The following is a 24,000-nucleotide window of genomic DNA, read 5'->3' on the forward strand; positions in this document are numbered from 1 at the left end:
TCACTGTCCAGGTCTGAGTAAAAGAAAGACATACAGCTACACATTAATGTTTATATCATTTGGTATCTAAAGTTGCTCAAAGTATGAGAGTGAAAAATAATGTCACACTTCCAGTTATAAAGACACTAGAGGGCAGTCAGTGTCTACTTTCTCCCTCCTCTGTTACTAAAAGGAGACTCTCAGATCTGCTGTTCTCATTGATCTTAACTGACTGACACTTGAACTCTGGACTGAACTAAAGCACAAAACAAGAAAATGTTTCTATCACATTCTGTAGATTCATTAAAACCGTTTCTGAGAGACGGCAAGAAAGTGGAGGAAACAAAATGCATTTACTTTAATACATATATTGTGTATGTAAATAAATACTTTATATAAAAAAGATGCTATATCTCAAGAAATGATATAGGAATTAAATAATTATTGTCATGTTCACTAACTATAACTGCAGAGAAATATCTAAAAGTTGTGGAGAGAATATTGACAATTTACTGCAATAAAACAGCTGAATTTGTAAAAAGAAAATGGTGGATTGCTTCATATTTCTGACCCAACTGCACATTAAAGTAAAATGTGATGATAAATACAAACAGTAACTTATAAATGCACAAACTACCAAAGGTATATATATTTCTGCATTTTGTCTCACAGGTTTCAGTTCCTGAGCAGCTGTTTTCCTCTCGAGGCTCTAAGTCGTCTTCAAACATCTGCAAACATGGAAACTGTTAAATGTCTTTAATGCAAACCTGCAGACAGTTCTCATATTATTTACATGGTCCTCACTGCTGTCACTGTATTTCTGTTTGAAGCAGATACAGTCAGTAAGTACAGTCAGTGAGTAAATTAATGAATAGATAAATGCTGCGAAATTACAACAGCAATTTTGTTTTTTTTATTATCCTCATACTGTACGTTTGAAGTTAACAATGAATGTGATGAAGGAGGTGCTGACAGTAAATAAATTCTTTCAGGAAAACAGCTCACGTCATATTCAAAGTGTGTCATCATGGTTATTGCAATGTGGATTTGAATAAATATGTTTTCCATTATCTATGATTCATGTCAATATTCACATTAAGAATAACTATCCTGGTTATTGTTTGTAATTATAGAAAAATTCATAAAATGTTTTAATAGTCAACATTTAGACAGTAATAGTTTATAATAATAACAAAGTTTACAGTTGTTTCATTTATGTTACTCTAAATGTAAAATCTAAAAGTTTCATTTTAAAAATGTTACAGTTGAGTGTGTAATAAAGTTAAATTATCATATGTAAAGCAGAGGTGATTTCCAGGCATGTTTTCACTCTGCAGATATAATAACAGTCAACAAACTCTTCTATGGGTTCCAGTTAGACCAACATTGAGGCTTCATATGTTTGATTCTATGCAAACTCAGTGACCTTCCTTGTTACTCAGCTATAAAAACTTCCCATCAGGCTGTCAGTGGAGTTCACAGCACATCAGTTTCAACATAAACCATGTTCTCTGTAGCTCTGCTGCTGCTGTTGGCAGCTGGATGTGAGTCTCTCTGGATTTGTCAAAGTCAACAGTTCTTCTTTTGCAGTATAACTTGATCATTTGTTACAAAACATTTTCTTTTTTAACAGGTGTGAAGTGTGAACAGTTGACACAGCCAGCCTCTGTGACTGTGCAGCCAGGTCAACGTCTGACCATCACCTGTCAGGTCTCTTATTCTCTGGGCTACCTCACAGCTTGGATCAGACAGCCTGCAGGGAAAGGACTGGAGTGGATTGGAATGAGAAATACTGGAGCTTCATATTACAAAGATTCACTGAAGAACAAGTTCAGTATCGACTTAGACTCTTCCAGTAACACAGTGACTCTAAACGGACAGAATGTGCAGCCTGAAGACTCTGCTGTGTATTACTGTGCCAGAGAGACACAGTGAGAGACAATAACAGCAGAGTCGCACAAAAACTACTTCCTCTATTTACAACCAACACTGGTAACACTGTTTCTTCAGTATTACTTGATTTGCTATGAGACTGTTTTGTCTTTTCAAAGTCTTATTTTATCTCGTTTGAATAAATGTTAAATTAATTTGCAAATATAGACAATTAGAATTTAAAGCCTCTTTTTCTTTTCAAGATTGTTTATTTTTCATTTTTGTGTCTTTTTCCTCTGAAGAAATGTTTACAGATGATGCAGAATGACTACTTTCTATTTTATACAGTGGTGCTGATTACATGTTCTGTAGTAGTGATGAAACTGTGTCCACATTTCTTCATATGTCTTATGACTTGTCATGCATATATATGACCAACTGCCAGCTCATCATCATCATCATCATCATCATCATCATCATCATCATCATCATTATCATTACTTTTTGGGGTCCTGATTCTACTGTTTAATCCTCTTGACAGGTGTTGATGGTCAGACTCTGACAGAATCTGAACCAGTGGTTAAAAGGCCTGGAGAATCTCACAGATTGACCTGTACAGCCTCTGGATTGCATATATCAGTCAATGCAGTGGCAACAAAGACAGCAGGTGTATCTGCAGATGAACGGGCTGAAGACTGAAGATTGTGCTGTTTATTTTTGTGTTCAGAGCCACAAAGTAAACTGAGACACTCAGCAACTGTAAAAGAATCTTACAGTACTCATCCTTACTAGGCTGACAGTCCCACACTAATGTATCTCACATGAAACATGTATCTCTTTAAAAGCTTATATCACTTAAATCTGTAAATCATACTACTAAATGGAAAACCTGATCTCTTGAGAGAGCTTAAGTACAAATTCCTACCTCCCAAATATGTGTAAATGGTACCTTTGGACTCACCACCTGAACAAGAGAGACATGTGTTTTGCAAACTGAGAGATAAAATAAAAATGGTTTCAGATATAAGATCATCTCTAAAATAATATAAACACCAATTATACCATAAAATGTTTTCCTGAAATGTATAACATGACATTTTCTCTGATTACCTCATCTTTTTTGTAGTTTGCAGGATTTTACATTCAAATGAAAGCTACAGCTGAGGTGTTGGAGTAAGTGAATGAAGTTCCAAACTCTGTTTCAGCAACAATGTTAAACTGTCTATATTATAGGCAGTCACCAATAAGCTAATCATTGTTTTCTTGTACAATGATGAAATGATAAAGAAAAGCAACAAGATTTGCATATTGTAACAAAGCTTTCAGTTCCTGAACATCTGTTTTCCTCTGGAGGCTCCAAGCATCGAACATCTGCATACAGCAAATGAAGTTCCACACATGTTTCAAAGGTAATTTAAATAAATAAAAGAGTCAGTAGAGTTTGTGTGGTTTGTTACTTCCTGACGGAGAAGTTGAGTATTTAAATGTGTTTGACTTAAAAGGATAATCCTTCAGCCGGGACCTCAGTTGTTTTCCCTGTGTTTCCCTGTGTTCTCCCTCTCCCCCTTGTTTCCTGTCATAAAGGTCTGTGAGGAAGATCATCCAACAAGGATAACAATTAAACACCTAAATAAATAAAATGAAAAAATAAATTATCACTTCTTCACAAAACAGCCAATGACAGCCAAACAGTCTGCTGTAGAGGGAGGTCTATGCAAATCATTCCTTCTTTATAATCACACCAACAGAAACTGTGAAATCATTTTAGGCAGGACAACTGACAGTCTTATAAATCTTAGAAAGACTTTGATCAGAAATCAGTGAGCTGCAGAATTTACTTTAGAATGGAAAATATGATTGTCTGGAGTTTATTCTTTGTAATGGCTATTCATGGTAAGAAAATCAATTCTGATATAACAACATGTAATGTTTAATATTTTATGTAAGATGATCATCATTTCTTTGGTTACAGGAGTTTGGAGTGAGATCAAACTGGACCAGACTCCCTCTGAGGTGAAAAGACCTGGAGAGACAGTGAAGATGTCATGTATCATATCTGGTTATAGCATGACAAGCAATGCTATTAACTGGATAAGACAGAGGCCAGGGAAAGCTCGGGAGTGGATTGGGTGAAAACCACAAATACAAACACTCCAAGCTATGCCAGTTCATTTCAAAGCCGTTTCAGCTTTACTCAAGATGTACCCAGCAGCACTCAGTACCTCGAGGTCAACAGCCTGACAGCAGAAGATTCTGCTGTTTACTTCTGTGCTCGAAGAGACACAGTGACTGAAGACAGTGGAGCAGCTGCACAAAAACCTCCACAGATAACAAACAGCAGTGTGATCTTCTTGATATCTGAGTTTTCTCCCCACCACTGGCAAAAGCACTTTCATATATCCACATTATATTTCTATATAATACTGTAAACTCATGAATAAATATTTATTATTTTTAGTATGTTAAATTATATATAATAGAATGAATGAATTTATAGAATCCTTTCAAAGCATTATTCATACTAAATGACCTATGTCACATTCACAAGTACAAAACATAAATTATGTGAAGTTAAACTGAAAAGACATACAAGCTCATGTGCTGCCCAATATGCTTAAAGGGAATACTGAGAAGCCATAATCCCAAGATAAATATATTTTATGGAATTTCACACCTACATTTGTAAATGTGACAGATTTCCGAATACATTTCTTTTAAGCTTTGTTAAAATAAATGTGGGAAATATGGTTGTGGTTCATACATACATATTTTACAGCAAAACACATCTGGACATTTGGACTGAACATTGATTCTCCAGTTTAACAAAACAATAAACTGAAAGCCAAGTCCAACCCTGTTCTCTCCTCCCTGTGAGGAGGAGTCAATGCAAAACTCAGATGTATTCCACCTCTACTTATCTGACTGCAGAGAGGATGACAGAGAACAGTGGACACACAGTTTAACATGATGGACTATAGGACAGGACTGCTGCTGTTAACTATCTGCTGGGCAGGTGAAGGTCATATCTGATCTTTATTTTATATATATTTTTGTGCTGCCACTTTAACACATGACATGAATATCTTTCTTTATTTGACAGGAGTCGATGGTCAGACTCTGACAGAATCTGAACCAGTGGTTAAAAGGCCTGGAGAATCTCACAGATTGACCTGTACAGCCTCTGGATTCACATTCAGCAGCTACCCTATGGCCTGGGTCAGACAGGCTCCTGGAAAAGGACTGGAGTGGATTTCTTATATCAGCAGTGGCAGTGGTAGCATCTACTACTCTCAGTCAGTTCAAGGCCGGTTTACCATCTCCAGAGACAACAGCAGACAGCAGCTGTATCTGCAGATGAACAGTCTGAAGACTGAAGATTCTGCTGTTTATTATTGTGCTCGAGACTCACAGTGACTGGAGTTGGTTGAGCAGCTGTACAAAATCCTACAGTACTCATCTTTACCACAGTAATCTCTCATGATAAATGTCCTCACTTCAACTAGTCCAAGAAAATGATACAATACAGTTCCTTTGTGAGAACCACTTATATTTGAATAGAAAAATAATTAGAACAGACATATACATGTAGAAATAATATTACTGAATATGTTTTGGAATATTTTGCATATTCCACAGAACTTCATTAAAATTACTCCTCAACAGCTGAACAACAGCCCAATACTGCGAGCAATAAATATTTTTTATAGTATATATGAAATTATATGTTTTATTATATTTTCCATGTAGATTTTTTTCTGTATTCATATATTTTGAACAATATATGAATATTTGTCCCTGCATTATAAAACCATTTCCTGAAAAGTACTATCGTAAAACATGTTTTTTGTGCTCTTGTATGTTGAAGCTTGGAGAAGAAAACAAGTTTTGTTCTTTTTGTGTACACAAACAAAAACAAAAAACCTCCAAATTTATAATTCAAATACAAAAACACCAACTAATCATTTTCTATTTTAAGATAATCTGTCTGCCATGTTCCATTTTAAACATGTAGAGGGAGCTCTATGCAAACTCTTCCCTCATTACAAACATCATCAACAACTCCAGTGGCTGATGGCTCCAAGTTTCTCTGTATGTCTTCAAACATCTGCTGATTTTAATAAATATATTTTCCATTATCCATGATTTATGTTCACATTAAGAATAGCAATAATTATCAATATAATTGTTGCAGTTATACAACTGACATGTTTTAATATTGAAATGTAGCCAATACAATACATTTAGGCATTAATCATTAATACAGTTAACAGTTATTTCATTTCTATCACTGTAAATGTAAAGTCTGATTTTCAAAATGTTACAGTTGAGTGTGTAATTAAGTTAAAATATCATATGTAAAGCAGAGGTGGTTTCCAGGCATGTTTTCACTCTGCAGATATAATAACAGTCAACAGACTCTTCTATTGGCTCCAGTTAGACATTTAGTTAAGTATGACAGCATATTCCATTTTGATACTAAAAGTAATCAAGTCACGTTACTTTAATATTTTGATAATTGGACTATAGGTTACTGATTACATGTTTATAGGTAATCAGTAATTATATTGGATTACATTTTTAAAGTAACCCCCCAACCCTGGTAGGAGGTACTGACAGTTAATAAAATATCTCAGGGAAACAGCTCACTTCATATTTAAAGTGTGTTTTAATAATCTGAAAACATGATAAACACACTGTAAACATGTCTTATAGAAAACAACATTATTGGTGATTGTCCATTTTGTTTCCATGGGTGCACATCATCATTGTTACATTAATGTATATGTTCTGTATCATGATTAATGTTAATATTCACATTTAGATTAGTAATAATGATCCTTATAATTGTTTGCAAGTATACAAAAAATTACAAAATGTTTTAATATTGACTTGTTTAGATTTAGACAGTAATATTTTACAGTAAGAGCAAAGTTAAAGTTGTTTCAGTTCTGTAAATGCAGGGACATTCTCAAAATGTTACAGTTGAGTGTGTAATGACATTAAAATATCATATGTAAAGCAGAGGTGATTTCCAGGCATGTTTTCACTCTGCAGATATAATAACAGTCAACAAACTCTTCTATTGGTTCCAGTTAGACCAACATTGAGGCTTCATATGTTTGATTCTATGCAAACTCAGTGACCTTCCTTGTTACTCAGCTATAAAAACTTCCCATCAGGCTGTCAGTGGAGTTCACAGCACGTCAGTTTCAACATAAACCATGTTCTCTGTAGCTCTGCTGCTGCTGTTGGCAGCTGGATGTGAGTCTCTCTGGATTTGTCAAAGTCAACAGTTCTTCTTTTGCAGTATAACTTGATCATTTGTTACAAAACATTTTCTTTTTTAACAGGTGTGAAGTGTGAACAGTTGACACAGCCAGCCTCTGTGACTGTGCAGCCAGGTCAACGTCTGACCATCACCTGTCAGGTCTCTTATTCTCTGGGCTACTTCACAGCTTGGATCAGACAGCCTGCAGGGAAAGGACTGGAGTGGATTGGAATGAGAAATACTGGAGCTTCATATTACAAAGATTCACTGAAGAACAAGTTTAGTATCGACTTAGACTCTTCCAGTAACACAGTGACTCTAAACGGACAGAATGTGCAGCCTGAAGACTCTGCTGTGTATTACTGTGCCCGACAGACACAGTGAGAGACAATAACAGGAGAGTTGTACAAAAACTACTTCCTCTATTTGAATATTTCAGTTTTATTTTATCTCATTTGATTAAATGTTCATTTTAATTTGCAAATATAGAGAAGTAGAATTTAAATCTTCTCTTTTTAAGAAAGTTGTTCCTGTAAATTCGCTGTAAAACCTATATAAAGAAATGTTAATCATTTTTTAATTTAAGCTTTGAGTATGTTCAGTACAGTTTGTTTGTTGTCAGGTAGGACATGATTAGATGTTAAGTATATAAGAGTTTGTTAGTTTAGTTTATTGTCATATTGGAAATATAGTGTCTTTCTGGCAATCATCACACAATACAATAAATAATTATTCTACTTTGAGTCACAGTCGACAGTGAGTCCTATAGTGAACATGCATTGTTCAGTTTCAGCAAACTAACTAAATCTTTGTGGTGAAACACATTTAAAATAATAAAATGATGTGCTTTTGATATCCAGTAAGGAAGGAAGTGTTTCTGTTGATTTTTGAGAGAATGAGTAAAAACTGTAAATCATCATCCTTTACAGGAAGTCTGTTTCATGTTGATTTCATTGTATTGTCAGACCATACTGAATAAAGTTAAAACTGGGCAAAAATATGATCAAATATAGTGAAAATATGACTGGACAACACAAAGCATAGAGGAGTTAATGCAAACCTCAGATGTCTTCCACCTCTACTTACAGAGCATTTTATTTACAGAGGTTTAATTTCCTAAATATCCCGTATACTTGAGCTTTTGCTTTTACCACCTGGTTGCATTTACATGTAGTATGTTTACAGTGCAATGCCTTGTATTTTTTTCCTGTTGTTCAAATATTCAGTTAAAGTGCATTCATCTTCTATCTTCCCTTTTTAATCCTGTAGAGGGAGGTCTATGCAAACTCTTCCTTCTTTATAAACACACCAACAGCAACTGTGAAATCATTTTAGGCAGGACAACTGACACAGTCTTATAAATCTTAGAAAGACTTTGATCAGAAATCAGTGAACTCCACAATTTACTATAGAATGGAAAATATGATTGTCTGGAGTCTAATATTTCTAATGGCTATTCATGGTAAGAAAATCAATTCTGATATAATAAAATGTAATGTTTAATATATTATGTATGACACATATATTTCTTTACTTACAGGAGTTTGGAGTGAGATCAAACTGGACCAGACTCCCTCTGAGGTGAAAAGACCTGGAGAGACAGTGAAGATGTCATGTATCATATCTGGGTTTGACATGACAAGCTACTATATTCACTGGATAAGACAGAGGCCAGGGAAAGCTCTGGAGTGGATTGGGAGGATGGATGCAGGTTCAAACTCTGCTAGCTATTCCAGCTCCTTTCAAAGTCGTTTCATCATGACTGAAGATGTACCCAGCAGCACTCAGTACCTCGAGGTCAACAGCCTGACAGCAGAAGATTCTGCTGTTTACTTCTGTGCTCGAAGAGACACAGTGACTGAAGACAGTGGAGCAGCTGCAAGAAAAACCTCCACAGACAACAAACAGCAGTGTGATCTTGATATCTGGGTTTTCTCCCCACCACCTGCAAAAGCACTTTCACATATCCACATTATATTTCTATATAGTACTGTATTTATTATTTTTAGGAAGTTAAATTAATCACAATAATAGAATCCCTTCAAAGCTGTAATTATTCTAAATTACCTATGTCACATTCACAAGTACAAAAGATAAATGATCTGAATTTAAACTGAAAAGACATACAAGCTCATGTGCTGCCCAATATGCTTACAGGGAATACTGAGAAGCCATAATCCCAAGATAAATTATATTATATGGAATTTCACACCTACATTTGTAAACGTAAAATATTTCAGAAAAAAAAATTAAAGCTTTGTAAAAATAAAGTTTGGAAATATGTTTGTGGTTTTCATACATAGATATTTTACAGTAAAACACGTCTGGACATTTGGATGGAACATCGATTCTCCAGCAACAAAACAATAAACTGAAAGCCAAGTCTAACTCAGCTCTCTTCCCCCTGTGAGGAGGAGTCAATGCAAAACTCAGATGTCTTCCACCTCTACTTATCTGACTGCAGAGAGGATGACAGAGAACAGTGGACACACAGTCTAACATGATGGACTATAGGACAGGACTGCTGCTGTTAACTATCTGCTGGGCAGGTGAACATCTTCACTGATCTTTATTTGACATATTTTCATTTTTGCTGCCAATGTAACATATGACATGCATATCTTTCTTGGTTTGACAGGTGTTGATGGTCAGACTCTGACAGAATCTGAACCAGTGGTTAAAAGGCCTGGAGAATCTCACAGATTGACCTGTACAGCCTCTGGATTCACATTCAGCAGCTACGCTATGAACTGGGTCAGACAGGCTCCTGGAAAAGGACTGGAGTGGGTTGCCAGGATTCAGAGTGGTGGTAGCAGCAAATACTACTCTCAGTCAGTTCAAGGCCGGTTTACCATCTCCAGAGACAACAGCAGACAGCAGCTGTATCTGCAGATGAACAGTCTGAAGACTGAAGATTCTGCTGTTTATTATTGTGCTCGACACCCACAGTGACACAGTAAGGAGCAACGCTGTACAAAAACTTCCAGTACTTATCTTAATTGGGCTTTTTTTCTTTTGTCGTCGTTGTTTTGAAAACTGAACGATTATTATTAACCACCAACATAAATCATTAAAAAAATAAAATTAATCATCAGTTCCTCACAAAACATCCAAGGGCAGAACAACAATTGGTTGAAATCATTGTCCAAAAATGAATGAAATAAATATTACATGTACACATTTCAGGAATATTAACCCTCAACTGAACATATCAGGAGTACTGACTGGGGTCCCTGGGAGCCAATAATAAACTACTCTAAGAGACAGTCAGAAAAATGTTAACTTTCTTTTGAAAACATTAGTTATACAGTAAATGTCATCTGAAAAGAAACAGATAATCATTATTTTGGGAAAGCTACAATTAATTGGCATATTGGGTAAAACTAAAAAAGACAGACTACATCTGATAGTATGATACTTCAAATTAGGACCAATGGCACAAATTAAGTTTATTACAAACCTAAAATAACATAAATATATACAATGAATAATATGAAGTCAATAAAAAAAATTGATTAACAAAATCATGAAAAATTGATAGAATAAAGCCCCTTTGAGATATGAAGACAAATTTACCTCTTGGAACATTATAAGAATGAAAAATAATGTTGCAGTTCCCGTTATAAAAACACTCGATGGCAGTCAGTGTCAAGTTTCTCTCTCCTCTGTCACTATAAGGAGACTCTCATATCTGCTTATCTCACTGATCTCAACTGACTGACACTCAAACCCTGGACTGAACTAGAGTTTTATACTCACACCCTTTGTAAGCTCGCTTCACCACAACACTAATAGAACATTTGAAGTGCTGGATCAGCAGTGACTGCAGCTTCATGTGTTCATTTAGTTTGGAGTTCACACTGAACTGAAGACACTCAGAAAAAGAAGAAAGACTGAACAACATCTTTATTGTTGGTGTTTCTGTCTGTTTTTAACTCTCTCTCTCTCTCTCTCAGAGTCTAGCACTCCTCCTTCTCTCACAGATTTAGTCTTTATGTATCAACACTGTAACTCCAAAATGTCTGACTGGTAAAATGCAAATTCACACACTGATACACAATCCCCACCCATTCTGCCTGCACATTATATATCCTTCATAATAACCTTTGCAGTTGCAGACTCAGCCAAGTTCCCACCATGACAGCTTTACAAAGTTTCTTCCTCTTGGCTCTCATTTCAGGTGAGTGAAGTCAGTGTCCAGCGGAGGAGAAAATGAGCTTTGGATGTCTGCTGGCTCCTCGTCATCTAAACTCTGTGTCTCTTTCAGCTGCTCAGGGTCAGTCCCTCACCTCCTCAGAGCCAGTGGTCAGCAGAGCTGGAGAACCAGTCACTCTGTCCTGTAAAGTGGAAGGACTCACTCTGGCTTGGCTGCACTGGATTCGTCAGAAACCAGGGAAAGGACTGGAATGGATCGGACGCATTGATAGCGGAACTGGCACAATATTTGCCCAAAGTCTCCAAGGCCAGTTTTCCATCACCAAAGACACCTCCAAAAACCTTGTGTCCTTAGAGGTGAGGAGTCTGAAACAAGAAGACTCTGCAGTTTATTATTGTGCACGAGAGCCACAGTGACACACCAGACTGCAACGCTGCACAAAAACTGAACAACACTGATCCCTGTGTGAGAAGCATTGAAGCATGTCAGCCCTTTGAAAACAGTTTACCACTGAATGACTGATTATCACTGAAATATATTTATTAAATAAAAAACAGTTTTTCAGTGTGTGCACCTGCATTTAAAAGTAGACAACCCTATTTAATTACAACATTATAATATTATTATTGCAACATCCTTTAAAAAAGCTTTGCAACATTCAATATTAAATTTTTTATATATTAACCTCCACTAACTTCATGAGTATTAAAAGTTAGTTTTATAGCAAATTCATCAACTTTGTTGAACCAATCATCTAAGTGGTGACATTAAAGTCCATATACGCTATTCACGTCTCATGTCTTTACATTTTCATTTGATTTAAATATATAATACAAAAGATTATCAGAATGTATTAATATGTGTGTGTAAGTAGGCTTTTTATGTATGTGTGTGCTTCAGTATATGTGTATAGTAGCTATGAATACTTGGACAGGACAGCTGATCCTCCTTTTATAGGCTGTCAGTGTCCTTCTCTATGCAAAGTGAACTTCCTCACAGTCTGCTATAAAGACTTGATATCATGCTGTCAGTTGCAGCAGAAGAAGAGAAGCTCCCATCAGATCTCCTTCAATACCAACCATGTTCTCTGTAGCTCTGCTGCTGCTGTTGGCAGCTGGATGTGAGTCTCTCTGGATTTGTCAAAGTCAACAGTTCTTCTTTTGCAGTATAACTTGATCATTTGTTACAAAACATTTTCTTTTTTAACAGGTGTGAAGTGTGAACAGTTGACACAGCCAGCCTCTGAGACTGTGCAGCCAGGTGTCAGGTCTCTTATTCTGTTAGCAGCTACTTCACAGCTTGGATCAGACAGCCTGCAGGGAAAGGACTGGAGTGGATTGGAATGAGAGTTGGATCCACCACATATTACAAAGATTCACTGAAGAACAAGTTCAGTATCGACTTAGACTCTTCCAGTAACACAGTGACTCCAAACGGACAGAATGTGCAGCCTGAAGACTCTGCAGTGTATTACTGTGCTAGAGAGACACAATAACACAAACCATCAGTAGACCTGAACAAAAACCCCTCAGTGCCTGAACACTTGTAACATGAAGCCACCAGAGGAGGAGCCCTCAGACCACTAATGATTTCAACACAGTTCACTGTTACAGTGAAGACAGAAACAGACATGATAAGAATTAAGAAAATAATATAGAATAATAATGATATCAAAAACACAGTGGAGGCATTTAAAAAAAAAAAAATTCTCTGTCTGCCTCAGAAATGTAAATCATTTATTTGCATTGACTGAAAAACATGGTTATTAATGTCAAACATGTATTGAAGAGTTACATGTTATTCCTGTTCAATGCTTAATTCATATTCTCAAATGTATTCTTCACTGTTATTGCTACTCAGTTTTTTGTTCACCTGAAATCTTGAAAATGGTATGACTTATGAACACTTGACAGACATTTTCTTGTGAGAAAATCACTATTGTAACATAATGAACAACATTTTTTAAGGTGTTGATATTTCTTTACATTAAAATGTATTTAAAAATACTCACTTTAGGTGTATGGTAAAATTAATAAACTATTGTCAAGGTCTCCACATGATGCAGACTGTGGTCTATAATGTGGTCTTTAATAAGGGTCAACCAACTTAAATAATGTGTTTGTCAACCTGTTGCACAAATTATACTGAAACATGCAAGAGGGACTCTTGGAGGAATGACTAATGTACAGTAAACATTCATTCTGCAGTTTCACCAAACATCAACTGAGATCCAAGTCAAATCCAGTTCCACACTGTGAGGAGGAGTTAATGCAAAACTCAGATGTCTTCCACCTCTACTTATCTGACTGCAGAGAGGATGACAGAGAACAGTGGACACACAGTTTAACATGATGGACTATAGGACAGGACTGCTGCTGTTAACTATCTGCTGGGCAGGTGAACATCTTCACTGATCTTTATTTGGAATATTTTCATATTTGCTACCAATGTAACACATAACATACATCTTTCTTGGTTTGACAGGTGTTGATGGTCAGACTCTGACAGAATCTGAACCAGTGGTTAAAAGGCCTGGAGAATCTCACACACTGACCTGTACAGCCTCTGGATTCACATTAGGCAGCTATTATATGGCCTGGGTCAGACAGGCTCCTGGAAAAAGACTGGAGTGGATTGCTTATATAGGCACATATAGTTCTCCGATCTCTTACTCCCAGTCAGTCCAGGGTAGATTCACCATCTCCAGAGATGACTCCAGCAGTAAACTCTATCTACAGATGAACAGTCTGAAGACCGAGGACACAGCAGTGTATTACTGTGCCAGAGACACAGTGAGAGACAATAACAGGAGAGTCATACAAAAACTACTTCCTCTATTTACAACTATAACTGGGAACATTCAGTTGCTTCAGTGTCACTGCATCACTAATTTCAATAAATAAATATATTAATCATTAACAATATTATTCAAACAGGTTCCATTAAAAATAAAATCAATTGATGTTAAATATATTAATATAATTACTTCATAGATTGAATATTGTCTTTTAGTACATTTTAGGGTGTGTTATGAAATTAGTAATCAACACTGAGCACTCCATTTCAGAAACATTGTTGTCTTTGTTAATAAATATTTTCTCTTCATTGAAAGTCTAACACAGTCCAACATAAAACTGAACTGTTTTGTAGACAGGAATTAGTGTTTTAATTCTGTACAAACAACATCAAGTACTTTAAGTGGACATGGTGTAAATAATAACAATAAAACTAAATAATCATGCTCATTTACTCCAGCAAGTATATTTTCTTAACTGATTACAACAGAAGAAAAAAAAGGTTCACTGCAACATCACTTTCTTACAAAACAGCCAAGTGTAATAGAGTCAATTATACAGCAGTAATATGTGTAACAGAGTCAAATATATAACAGTAATATGTAGTATTATAATTACACAAAATCTGTTTTAATAGTTATAACCTGACATGTCCGTCCTCCTGAGTCAATATGTGGAACGTTTGAGACACAGTTTCTGTACCCCGACGTTCACTTTCGTGGGTCCCCCCCCCTATAAATGTGTCTCACGCTTTTGCCTCTCCCCCTTTTGCTGTTGTATTCCATGGGAGAGGAGCTCACGTTGATAACAACTGGCCGGATGATATTGTTGTTATTTACACCTTTGTCAGAATAAACGGAGATCGCCTCTAAAGATATCCTGGTCTGGGCCTCTTCATCAAAACACAACGCAGACAACGCCAGAAACTAACCGGTTACACTTGGTGCCGTGACGACCCGTTGCATCTCCGATCAGCGCTCGTCTGATCCCCGGGGTACACCTGCTGACACCTGGCTCCTCTCTCCTGCTCCCCCCGCTCTGTGGCTGCGCGGAACTGCGCTCGCTCCCGAGTGCGCGCGCACGCGAGGTGCGTTAGGCAGTTAAAGGATTAAAGAGACGCTCATGCACTGTTTTTAAGTGTATATACAGCTATATATATATATATATATATATATATATATATATATATATATATTTATTTATTTAATTTTTTTTTTTTCTTTCCATCTTCTCTCCTGATTTTACTTCTTTTTGGTTTATGCTGGTTAATCTTTTGTGGCCAGCCAGTGCATTGAAGAGACACTTGAAGGGAAAAATTAAGAATAAACTGTACTGTATATGGAATAAGAAGACATAATGATCCTAATGAAGACAGGTTAATTAATAATTTTTATTGGTCAAGTATTCTGTGGGCCTATTTGTTTTGCATCAGTGTTGCAACATTTCCCTGTCATCCCATATAAGTGGTTATGCACATATAATTTTAGTTGCCTTATGGGGTTTTTATGCTCCTTGTTTATACTATGCCATGCTAGGCTCATACTGTTGAATTGTACATAGCTGTTTATAGTGTGTTTTCAGTTTAAGGTGTTATTTTATTTTATTTTATTTATTTTGTCTCCTGTTTCTGCCAGTATTGCTCTTCCTTTGTAATGTCCGGGGAAGATACTTTTAAGGTGCATACTATGGCTGGTCATGGGTGGGATGTCACCTTTGGGGTGGGGAGGGGTCAGCAGATTTCTTCACTGTGTTATGGCAGTGGTAGTTATCCAGTCAGACCAGAAGCCTACACAAGTCATCTCTGTTGAGACTTTTGGGGATATGATTACAGATTTGGCTAAACAGATTGGTGATAACATCTCAGCCAGCCTTAGCACTATGCACCAGCCCAGTATCGTCCAGCCTCAGTCTCCTACGAGTCAGTCATCCAGTCATGCTGGTTTATCACACTTGAAGGTCATTGTGCAGTCTGAGGCCAAGGCCCCGCCTTTCTTCAGGGGTGATCATGCTGATGCGTTCTCTGTTCATGAATGGGAGGACATGATGAGATGTTACCTGAATAGGGTTAAATGTGATACTCATGCTGAAATGTTTGACCTGATAATGTCAAGACTAACAGGCAAAGCTAGGGACGTGGTGAAGGTCTCGCTCCACAGCCGCCCTGAACTGAGTGCGACTGACCTACCCACGGCTGTGTTTGACATTTTGAAAGGTAACTTTAGTGAGCTGTCATTCTCCAACTTGCCCATGAAAGACTTCTAAGTCCATCGGTGCTGCTGACGAGTGCCTCCGGAGGCAAGGCAGGTCTGTAGAGAACCCCAGTGCTGAAGTGGTCATGATGTTCATTAATCACTGTCCCGACCCCAGTCTTGCCATGTCATTCCAGCTGAAGGCACCTGAGCGGTGGACCGCAGCTGAGGTTCAGGAGCGTCTGGATAGTCGCATGAGAACTGTGAGGAAGACAGCAGCCCAGTCCCGACATGCAGTGGGTTTGTCAGCTTACAGTATGAGCCCTGTGACTGACTCCTTTCAACATTTCAGTTCTGGTGTGTCTCAAACTGCCTCAGTTGCATGCCAGCCACAGTCCCCTCATACTTCTCTGCCTGCTTCTACCCTGGCCTGCAGTCACCCTCGGTCAGACAACATGTTGGTGGGCCCACACAAGCCTGCTTCCTTGTCCCTACCTCCTACTGCAGTCTCTGATCCAGCTCCTGCTGCCACTGACCCACCAACTACAGACTCTGGTGTTCAACAGGTCGTGTCTATGTTTGACAAAGTTCTGTCCTTGTGACTGAAATATATTTCCTTTCAAATGTGTCAAAATACATGTTCATAACACAATTCCAAGGTTTTACTACTTGGGACAGTTGATCCTTCTTTTATAGGCTGTCAGTGTCCTTCTCTATGCAAAGTGACCTTCCTCACAGTCTGCTATTGTAGCAGTATACATGTGCTATCTGTCATTCAGTGCTGTTGTTGGGTATTTAGCGCCACAGGTGGCCGTCATGAGGTGGGCCAGTATAAAAGCCACCACCCTTCCTGGCTATTCCTTTTGCGCCTCTGTCGTCACTGGTGTGTCACTTCCGGCTCATAGGTCGTTGACCCGACAGGGCAGCTGCTCCGTGTTTCCCATATGTGTGGCGTAGTTTGTGCGTGGTAAATGCCAGCAGTGGCCGGTCTTCTCTCTTCCTCCCTCCCTCCCTCCCTCCTCCGGTGCGAATGTGTGTGTCCCTAAACAGGTGTAACGTGCGATCAGCTGATTGGGGTCGCTGCTGCTTTGTCCTGTTTCAAATGCTGCTTTGCTTCGCCGAGTCTCCACGCTGAATGAAATCGAACTCTTTTTAACTTATTCAATAATAAAATTGTATATTTTTCTATAATTCCCTGAACCATGTCTCATGCCTTACTGAGTAAACTTACCTGTGTCCTTTCCAAATTAATTCTCTGGGTGAAATTCCCAGGGTGGCGTTGTCGGTTCCTTTCCCTAATTTGGTTGTTGGTCAAATTATTAGGTTTATTTTCCCCTTATCCTCGCCACCACACATACAATACAAATTAATGAAATGAAGAGTTCATATAAAAATCATCATTTGAGTGTTTCTCCATTCCTATGGATGGATTATGCAAAACAATTGTATGATAAACTTTTTCATGTATTCTTTATTATAATGTCAGAATTGAGAATATTTTAATGTTTATAGGCTTAAGCTGAAAAGTTTGTACATGAGGTGTGATCATGACCTGGATCATGAAAGGTTTTTTAAATAAAATCAATTATATGAGACCCTTTCACGATTTGCCCTTTATAAATACATTCTTTTGAAATCCTTCCCCCGTTGCTGTTGGATAATTTCTTCATTCTTTCTGTTGCGCGGGGGAAGGCTCTTTACTAACTCACTCATTGTGTCAGAGTCTGTCCGTTCCGTTTCAGTAATTTTTAAGTACACTTTTTACAAGATCAGAGAGGCTTTACAAAAACTCCACATAACATTTGATTACAAAGACCAACAGGTGGCAGCAGATAAGTCAAACTGGAGAGTCTAACAAACACATACACACTATGAAAACAACAGCTGATGTTGTGGTTTGTGTCTTCCACTTTCTCAGTCTTACATTTAACATATTGTTTTCTATACAATAATATTGGTTAATAATGTTCTCATTATTGTTTTTTACCAGCAGGTGTTGAGAACATATCTATGCATGATATATCCAGTATATGGATGTACTACTAAATGCTGCAGAACAATATAAATAAATACAATTTGGTATAAACATCAGGTAAAATAACTTGATGGACATCGTAATCATTAAAAATTATCATTATAATATAAAATGATCTAAATCCTGTTTTTTTCAGAGATGTGTGAGATGTGGTGTGTTTCTCTGTGAGGAGGAGGAGTCAATGCAAAACTCTGATCTCTTCCATCTCTACATATGTGTTGCAGAGTGAAGGACAGAGACTAAATCATACACACTGTAGACTGGACAGAGACAACTGGCTTTTACAATGATCAGACCGGATTATTTGGTTGTTTTTCTCATCCTGTCTATTAACTGTGCAGGTAAGAACAATCATTGTTTGTCTGACAAACCTCCTGATACAAAGACAATATGGCTGTATTACAGTAACTAATGATGTGTTTAACTGTCTGCAGGTACTGAGGGTCAAACACTGACTGAGTCTGAACCAGTGGTCAAAAGGCCTGGAGAATCTCACAGATTGACCTGTACATATTCAGGGTTTGGTGGTCATTATGATAATACTTGGATCAGACAGGCTCCTGGAAAAGAACTGGAGTGGATTGCTTTTATCAGCAGTGGCAGTGGTAGCATCTACTACTCTCAGTCAGTTCAAGGCCGGTTTACCATCTCCAGAGACAACAGCAGACAGCAGGTGTATCTGCAGATGAACAGTCTGAAGACTGAAGATTCTGCTGTTTATTATTGTGCTCGAGACTCACAGTGACTGGAGTTGGTTGAGAAGCTGTACAAAATCCTACAGTACTCATCTTTACCACAATAATCTCTCATGATAAATGTCCTCGCTTCAACTAGTCCAAGAAAATGATAGAATACATTTCCTTTGTGAGAACCACTTACATTTGAATAGAAAAATAATTAGAACAGACATATAAATGTAGAAATAATATTACTGTATATATTTTGGAATATTTTGCATATTCCACAGAACTTCATTCAAAGTAACTCCTCAATAGCTGAACAACAGCCCAATAGTGAGAGCATTAAGTATTTTTTATAGTATATATGTATGTATAATTGTATGTTTTAGTTTAGTTTAAATGTAGATTTGTGTTTATCTTTTCTGTTCTGTATTTCACATTCCATATATTTTTAACAACAAATTAAAATATATAATCATAAAACATGTTTTGTACCTGTGTTCTTGTATGTTGATGCTTGGAGAAGAAAACAAGTTTTGTTCTTTTTGTGTACAAAAACAATAACAAAACTTTCAAGTTTATCATTCAAATACAGAAACACCAACTATCATTAATTTTATTTTCTCTTGTAGAAATAATTCTCTATTTTAAGTTAATTGGTGTTCCATGTTCCCTTTTTAAACCTGCAGAGGGAGCTCTATGCAAACTCTTCCCTCATTACGAACATCATCAGCAACTCACTGAACACTGAAGTTTCACATGATCCTTGCAGTCACTGTATTTCTGTTTGCAGCAAATACAATATGTGAGCGAATAAATGAATAAACAAATGCTGCAGTAAAACGCTGTGCTCATACTTCATCAGGAATGTGGTGTCATATTCAAAGTCTGCTGTAATTAATTTAACACACTGAACACACTGTAAACATGTTTAATAGAAAGCAACATTCTGGTTGCTCTTTTGTTTCATTGGATGCACATTATCATTGTTATTGCAATACTGATTTTATTGAATATGTTTTCCATTATCTATGATTCGTATTCACATCAAGAATAGCTATAATGATCAATACAGTTGTTGCAGTTATACAAACTGATATGTTTTAATATTGAAATGTAGCCAAAACAATACATTTAGACAATAATAGTTTAGTTAATGAAAAGTTTACAGTTTGATGTTCAAAATGTTACAGTTGAGTGTGTAATGAAATTAAAATACCATATGTAAAGCAGAGGTGATTTCCAGGCATCTTTTTTTTTTTTTTTTGTTTTTTCCCTTTTGCTTCTTTTCTTTAAGAAAACATAACAATCTGTGAGGAAGATCATCCAACAACAATAAAAATTAATCACCTAAATTAATACAATTTCTTCCTGTAATGATCACTTCTTCACAGATCAGCTAATGACAGCCGAACAGTCTGCTGAAATCACTGTCCAGGTCTGAATAAAAGAAAGACATGCAGCTACACATTAATGTTTATATCATTTGGCATCTAAAGTAGCTCACAGTATGAGAGTGAAAAATAATGTCACAGTTCCAGTTATAAAGACACTAGAGGGCAGTCAGTGTCTACTTTCTCCCTCCTATGTTACTAAAAGGAGACTCTCAGATCTGCTGTTCTCATTGATCTTAACTGACTGACACTTGAACTCTGGACTGAACTAAAGCACAAAACAAGAAAATGTTTCCATCACATTCTGTAGATTCATTAAAACCATTTCTGAGAGACGGCAAGAAAGTGGAGGAAACAAAATGCATTTACTTTAATACATATATTGTGTATGTAAATAAATACTTTATATAAAAATATGTTATATCGTAACAAATGATATAGGAATTAAATAATTATTGTAATTAACTAGAACTGCAGAGAAATATATAAAAGTTGTGGAGAGAATATTGACAATTTACTGCAATAAAACAGCTGAATTTGTAAAAAGAAAATGGTGGATTGCTACATATTTCTGACCCAACTGCACATGAAGGTAAAATGTGATGATAAATACAAACAGTAACTTATAAATGCACAACCTACCAAAGGTTTATATTTTTCTGCATTTTGTCTCACAGGTTTCAGTTCCTGAGCAACTGTTTTCCTCTCGAGGCTCTAAGTCGTCTTCAAACATCTGCAAACATGGAAACTTTTAAATGTCTTTAATGCAAACCTGCAGACAGTTCTCATATTATTTACATGGTCCTCACTGCTGTCACTGTATTTCTGTTTGAAGCAGATACAGTCAGTAAGTACAGTCAGTGAGCAAAGTAGATGGATTTGAATAAATATGTTTCCATTACCCATGATACATGTTAATATTCATATTAAGAATAATTATCCTGGTTATTGTTTGTAATTCTAGAAAAAAATGTTTTAATAGTAAAGATTTAGACAGTAATAGTTTATAGTCATAGCAAAGGTTACAGTTGTTTCATTTCTGTAACTCTAAATGTAAAGTTTCATTTTCAAAATGTTACAGTTGAGTGTGTAATGAAGTTAAAATATCATATGTAAAGCAGAGGTGATTTCCAGGCATGTTTTCACTCTGCAGATATAATAACAGTCAACAGACTCTTCTATTGGCTCCAGTTAGACCAACATTGATGCTTCATATGTTTGATTCTATGCAAACTCAGTGACCTTCCTTGTTACTCAGTTATAAAAACTTCCCATCAGGCAGTCAGTGGAGTTCACAGCACGTCAGTTTCAACATAAACCATGTTCTCTGTAGCTCTGCTGCTGCTGTTGGCAGCTGGATGTGAGTCTCTCTGGATTTGTCAAAGTCAACAGTTCTTCTTTTGCAGTATAACTTGATCATTTGTTACAAAACATTTTCTTTTTTAACAGGTGTGAAGTGTGAACAGTTGACACAGCCAGCCTCTGTGACTGTGCAGCCAGGTCAACGTCTGACCATCACCTGTCAGGTCTCTTATTCTGTTAGCAGCTACTACACAGCTTGGATCAGACAGCCTGCAGGGAAAGGACTGGAGTGGATTGGAATGGAACGTGTTGGATACACAGCATATTACAAAGATTCACTGAAGAACAAGTTCAGTATCACCTTAGACTCTTCCAGTAACACAGTGACTCTAAACGGACAGAATGTGCAGCCTGAAGACTCTGCTGTGTATTACTGTGCCCGACAGACACAGTGAGAGACAATAACAGCAGAGTCGTACAAAAACTACTTCCTCGATTTACCGTCACTCTGAGCACTCGTTGTTTCAGCATCACTTGTCCTGCCTTTCTGACTGTAATTAACATATATTTTATTTTTTATTACCAAAATTCCTCTGTCCAGGTTCCACTGAAATAATATTATTTTAAAGATATTAATATATGCACTACTGCTGTGTTTGACTTTCAATCTCCATGAATGAACAAACAGCAACTCAGTGTCAAAGCTGAGTATGTGTATAAGTAAAACCGTTCAAACCAAAAGGGAAAATGTGAAGAGTCAAAATTCTGTTCATGAATACAGGCTCATTTTAAGGTGGCTCATATAATTAGAAGTTAATACTGAGCAACTGAGTTCAGATAAATCATTCACATTCAGTATTACAACACAGAGCACATCCTTTGTTTGGGGAGATGCATTTTTGGATAAGATTTGGTTGATATGATTGTTGTTTCAGTCAGGGGGAGTTTGGTCCTGCATCCAGCAGCTGTTGACATGAGTATGCAGGTAGGAGCTAACAGAAGTGATTGTTTGGTCCTCTAGTGTGGTATGTTTTGGCTTTTGTGGAGTTTCCCTGGTCAGGTATAGCTACATGGTCCATTTGGGCTTGTTTTATTTTTGTGGTTTGTTATTTTCTGTGTGGTGTGTGGTCAGAGCAGTTGTCTCAGGGACACATCCAGAGCTTTCAGGTGAATAACCAGCTTGCTGGGTGCCTCACGTGGCCACTGCCACTCTGGAAAGGCGCCTCGACAACGGCAGCCTGTTATGGCAGCTCCTATCATTGTTGTAGTTTTAGTGTGTTTTCAGTGTGTTTTTAGCCTGTTTCTTTCTATTTTTAACTGTTTTCTTACCTTCTTACTACTTTGTTCACGTCGCCTTAATACTTTTTTTGGCGTTTTTGAGCACTTTTTATTTTTTTGTTTACACGGGTCTCCATGGCGACGGGGGAGTCGCATTGTTTACACCCGCGACCAGATGATCGCCCTGAGGCCCCCGAGCATCCTGACTGGAGAGAGACCCTCCATACTGGAGGTGCTACAAACGTGGCTACACGAGCAGATACCGGACTCCCACGTCACCATTCCCGACTTCCAGACGGTTCGAGCCGACAGGGACAGCACCGCGACCGGCATGAAGAAAGGAGGGGGACTTGCTGTGCTCATAAACAACAGGTGGTGTAACCCCGGTAAGTCTGTGTGAAAGAGAGTGTCTGCAGCCCGGACATCGAGCTCGTCGCCCTCGGACTACGTCCATCATCCACACTGTGACTGCAGGACTGCAAATGAAACACAATGAAAAGGCCTTCATCATCATCACAGGGGACTTCAACCACGTTTCTCTCTCGTCCACACTCCCAACCTTCCACCAGTTTGTCACATGCACCACCAGAGACAATAAGACCTTGGACCTGCTGTATGCAAATGAATTTCCCCATTGTGGGATTAATAAAGTTATCTATCTATCTATCTAACGTATCTATCTATCTATCTATCTATCAGTGGCGGCTGGCCAATAGAGGGCGCTAGGGCGCCCCCCCTTGAGCCACAAAAAAATAAATAAAATAATAATAATAATAATAATAATAATAATAATAATAATAAAAATGTCAGTATGTCAATATTTGTGTGTTTGAAATATGGAATGCACCCAGTAATATGTGTAAAATATGATAGAAAATCATATTCGCAACCTTTCCTCTGCCTGTCTGAACGCCTCATCAGCTCTGGGGCTTTTAGAGAAAGCGCCCTCAGGAGGCGGGACTATGTAGCAGTTAAGCCAAGCTAATTTAAGATGTGAATGTATGACATAAAATTTAGCAAATCAGCGTCCTTAAATCGAATCCAAGAAGGG

The 24,000-nt window shown here is 37.3% G+C and overlaps 1 long non-coding RNA gene and 5 gene segments (V, D, J or C); 5 read left to right on the forward strand and 1 right to left on the reverse strand.

Moving 5' to 3' along the window:
* Nucleotides 1-1,360: 1,360 nt before the first annotated feature.
* LOC127354378 (immunoglobulin heavy variable 4-30-2-like) lies at nucleotides 1,361-1,957 on the forward strand. The segment is given in 2 exon segments: nucleotides 1,361-1,523; nucleotides 1,613-1,957. Coding segments are annotated over 2 exon segments (342 nt in total).
* On the reverse strand, nucleotides 1,617-22,116 carry LOC127354383 (uncharacterized). Its single transcript, XR_007881533.1, has 3 exons — nucleotides 22,033-22,116; nucleotides 12,568-12,677; nucleotides 1,617-1,710 (listed from the first exon to the last, which is right to left on the reverse strand). It is a non-coding gene; the product is annotated as an uncharacterized LOC127354383 (long non-coding RNA).
* On the forward strand, nucleotides 6,943-7,550 carry LOC127354377 (immunoglobulin heavy variable 4-38-2-like). The segment is given in 2 exon segments: nucleotides 6,943-7,113; nucleotides 7,203-7,550. Coding segments are annotated over 2 exon segments (342 nt in total).
* LOC127354371 (Ig heavy chain V region 914-like) lies at nucleotides 9,567-10,093 on the forward strand. The segment is given in 2 exon segments: nucleotides 9,567-9,669; nucleotides 9,759-10,093. Coding segments are annotated over 2 exon segments (363 nt in total).
* Nucleotides 11,222-11,713, forward strand: LOC127354375 (immunoglobulin heavy variable 3-74-like). The segment is given in 2 exon segments: nucleotides 11,222-11,300; nucleotides 11,388-11,713. Coding segments are annotated over 2 exon segments (348 nt in total).
* Nucleotides 21,549-22,142, forward strand: LOC127354373 (Ig heavy chain V region 5A-like). The segment is given in 2 exon segments: nucleotides 21,549-21,729; nucleotides 21,819-22,142. Coding segments are annotated over 2 exon segments (348 nt in total).
* The last annotated feature ends 1,858 nt before the right edge of the window (nucleotides 22,143-24,000 follow it).

The sequence above is a fragment of the Dicentrarchus labrax genome, unplaced genomic scaffold, assembly GCF_905237075.1.
Source record: "Dicentrarchus labrax unplaced genomic scaffold, dlabrax2021, whole genome shotgun sequence".
In the NCBI taxonomy this organism is placed as follows: domain Eukaryota; kingdom Metazoa; phylum Chordata; class Actinopteri; family Moronidae; genus Dicentrarchus; species Dicentrarchus labrax.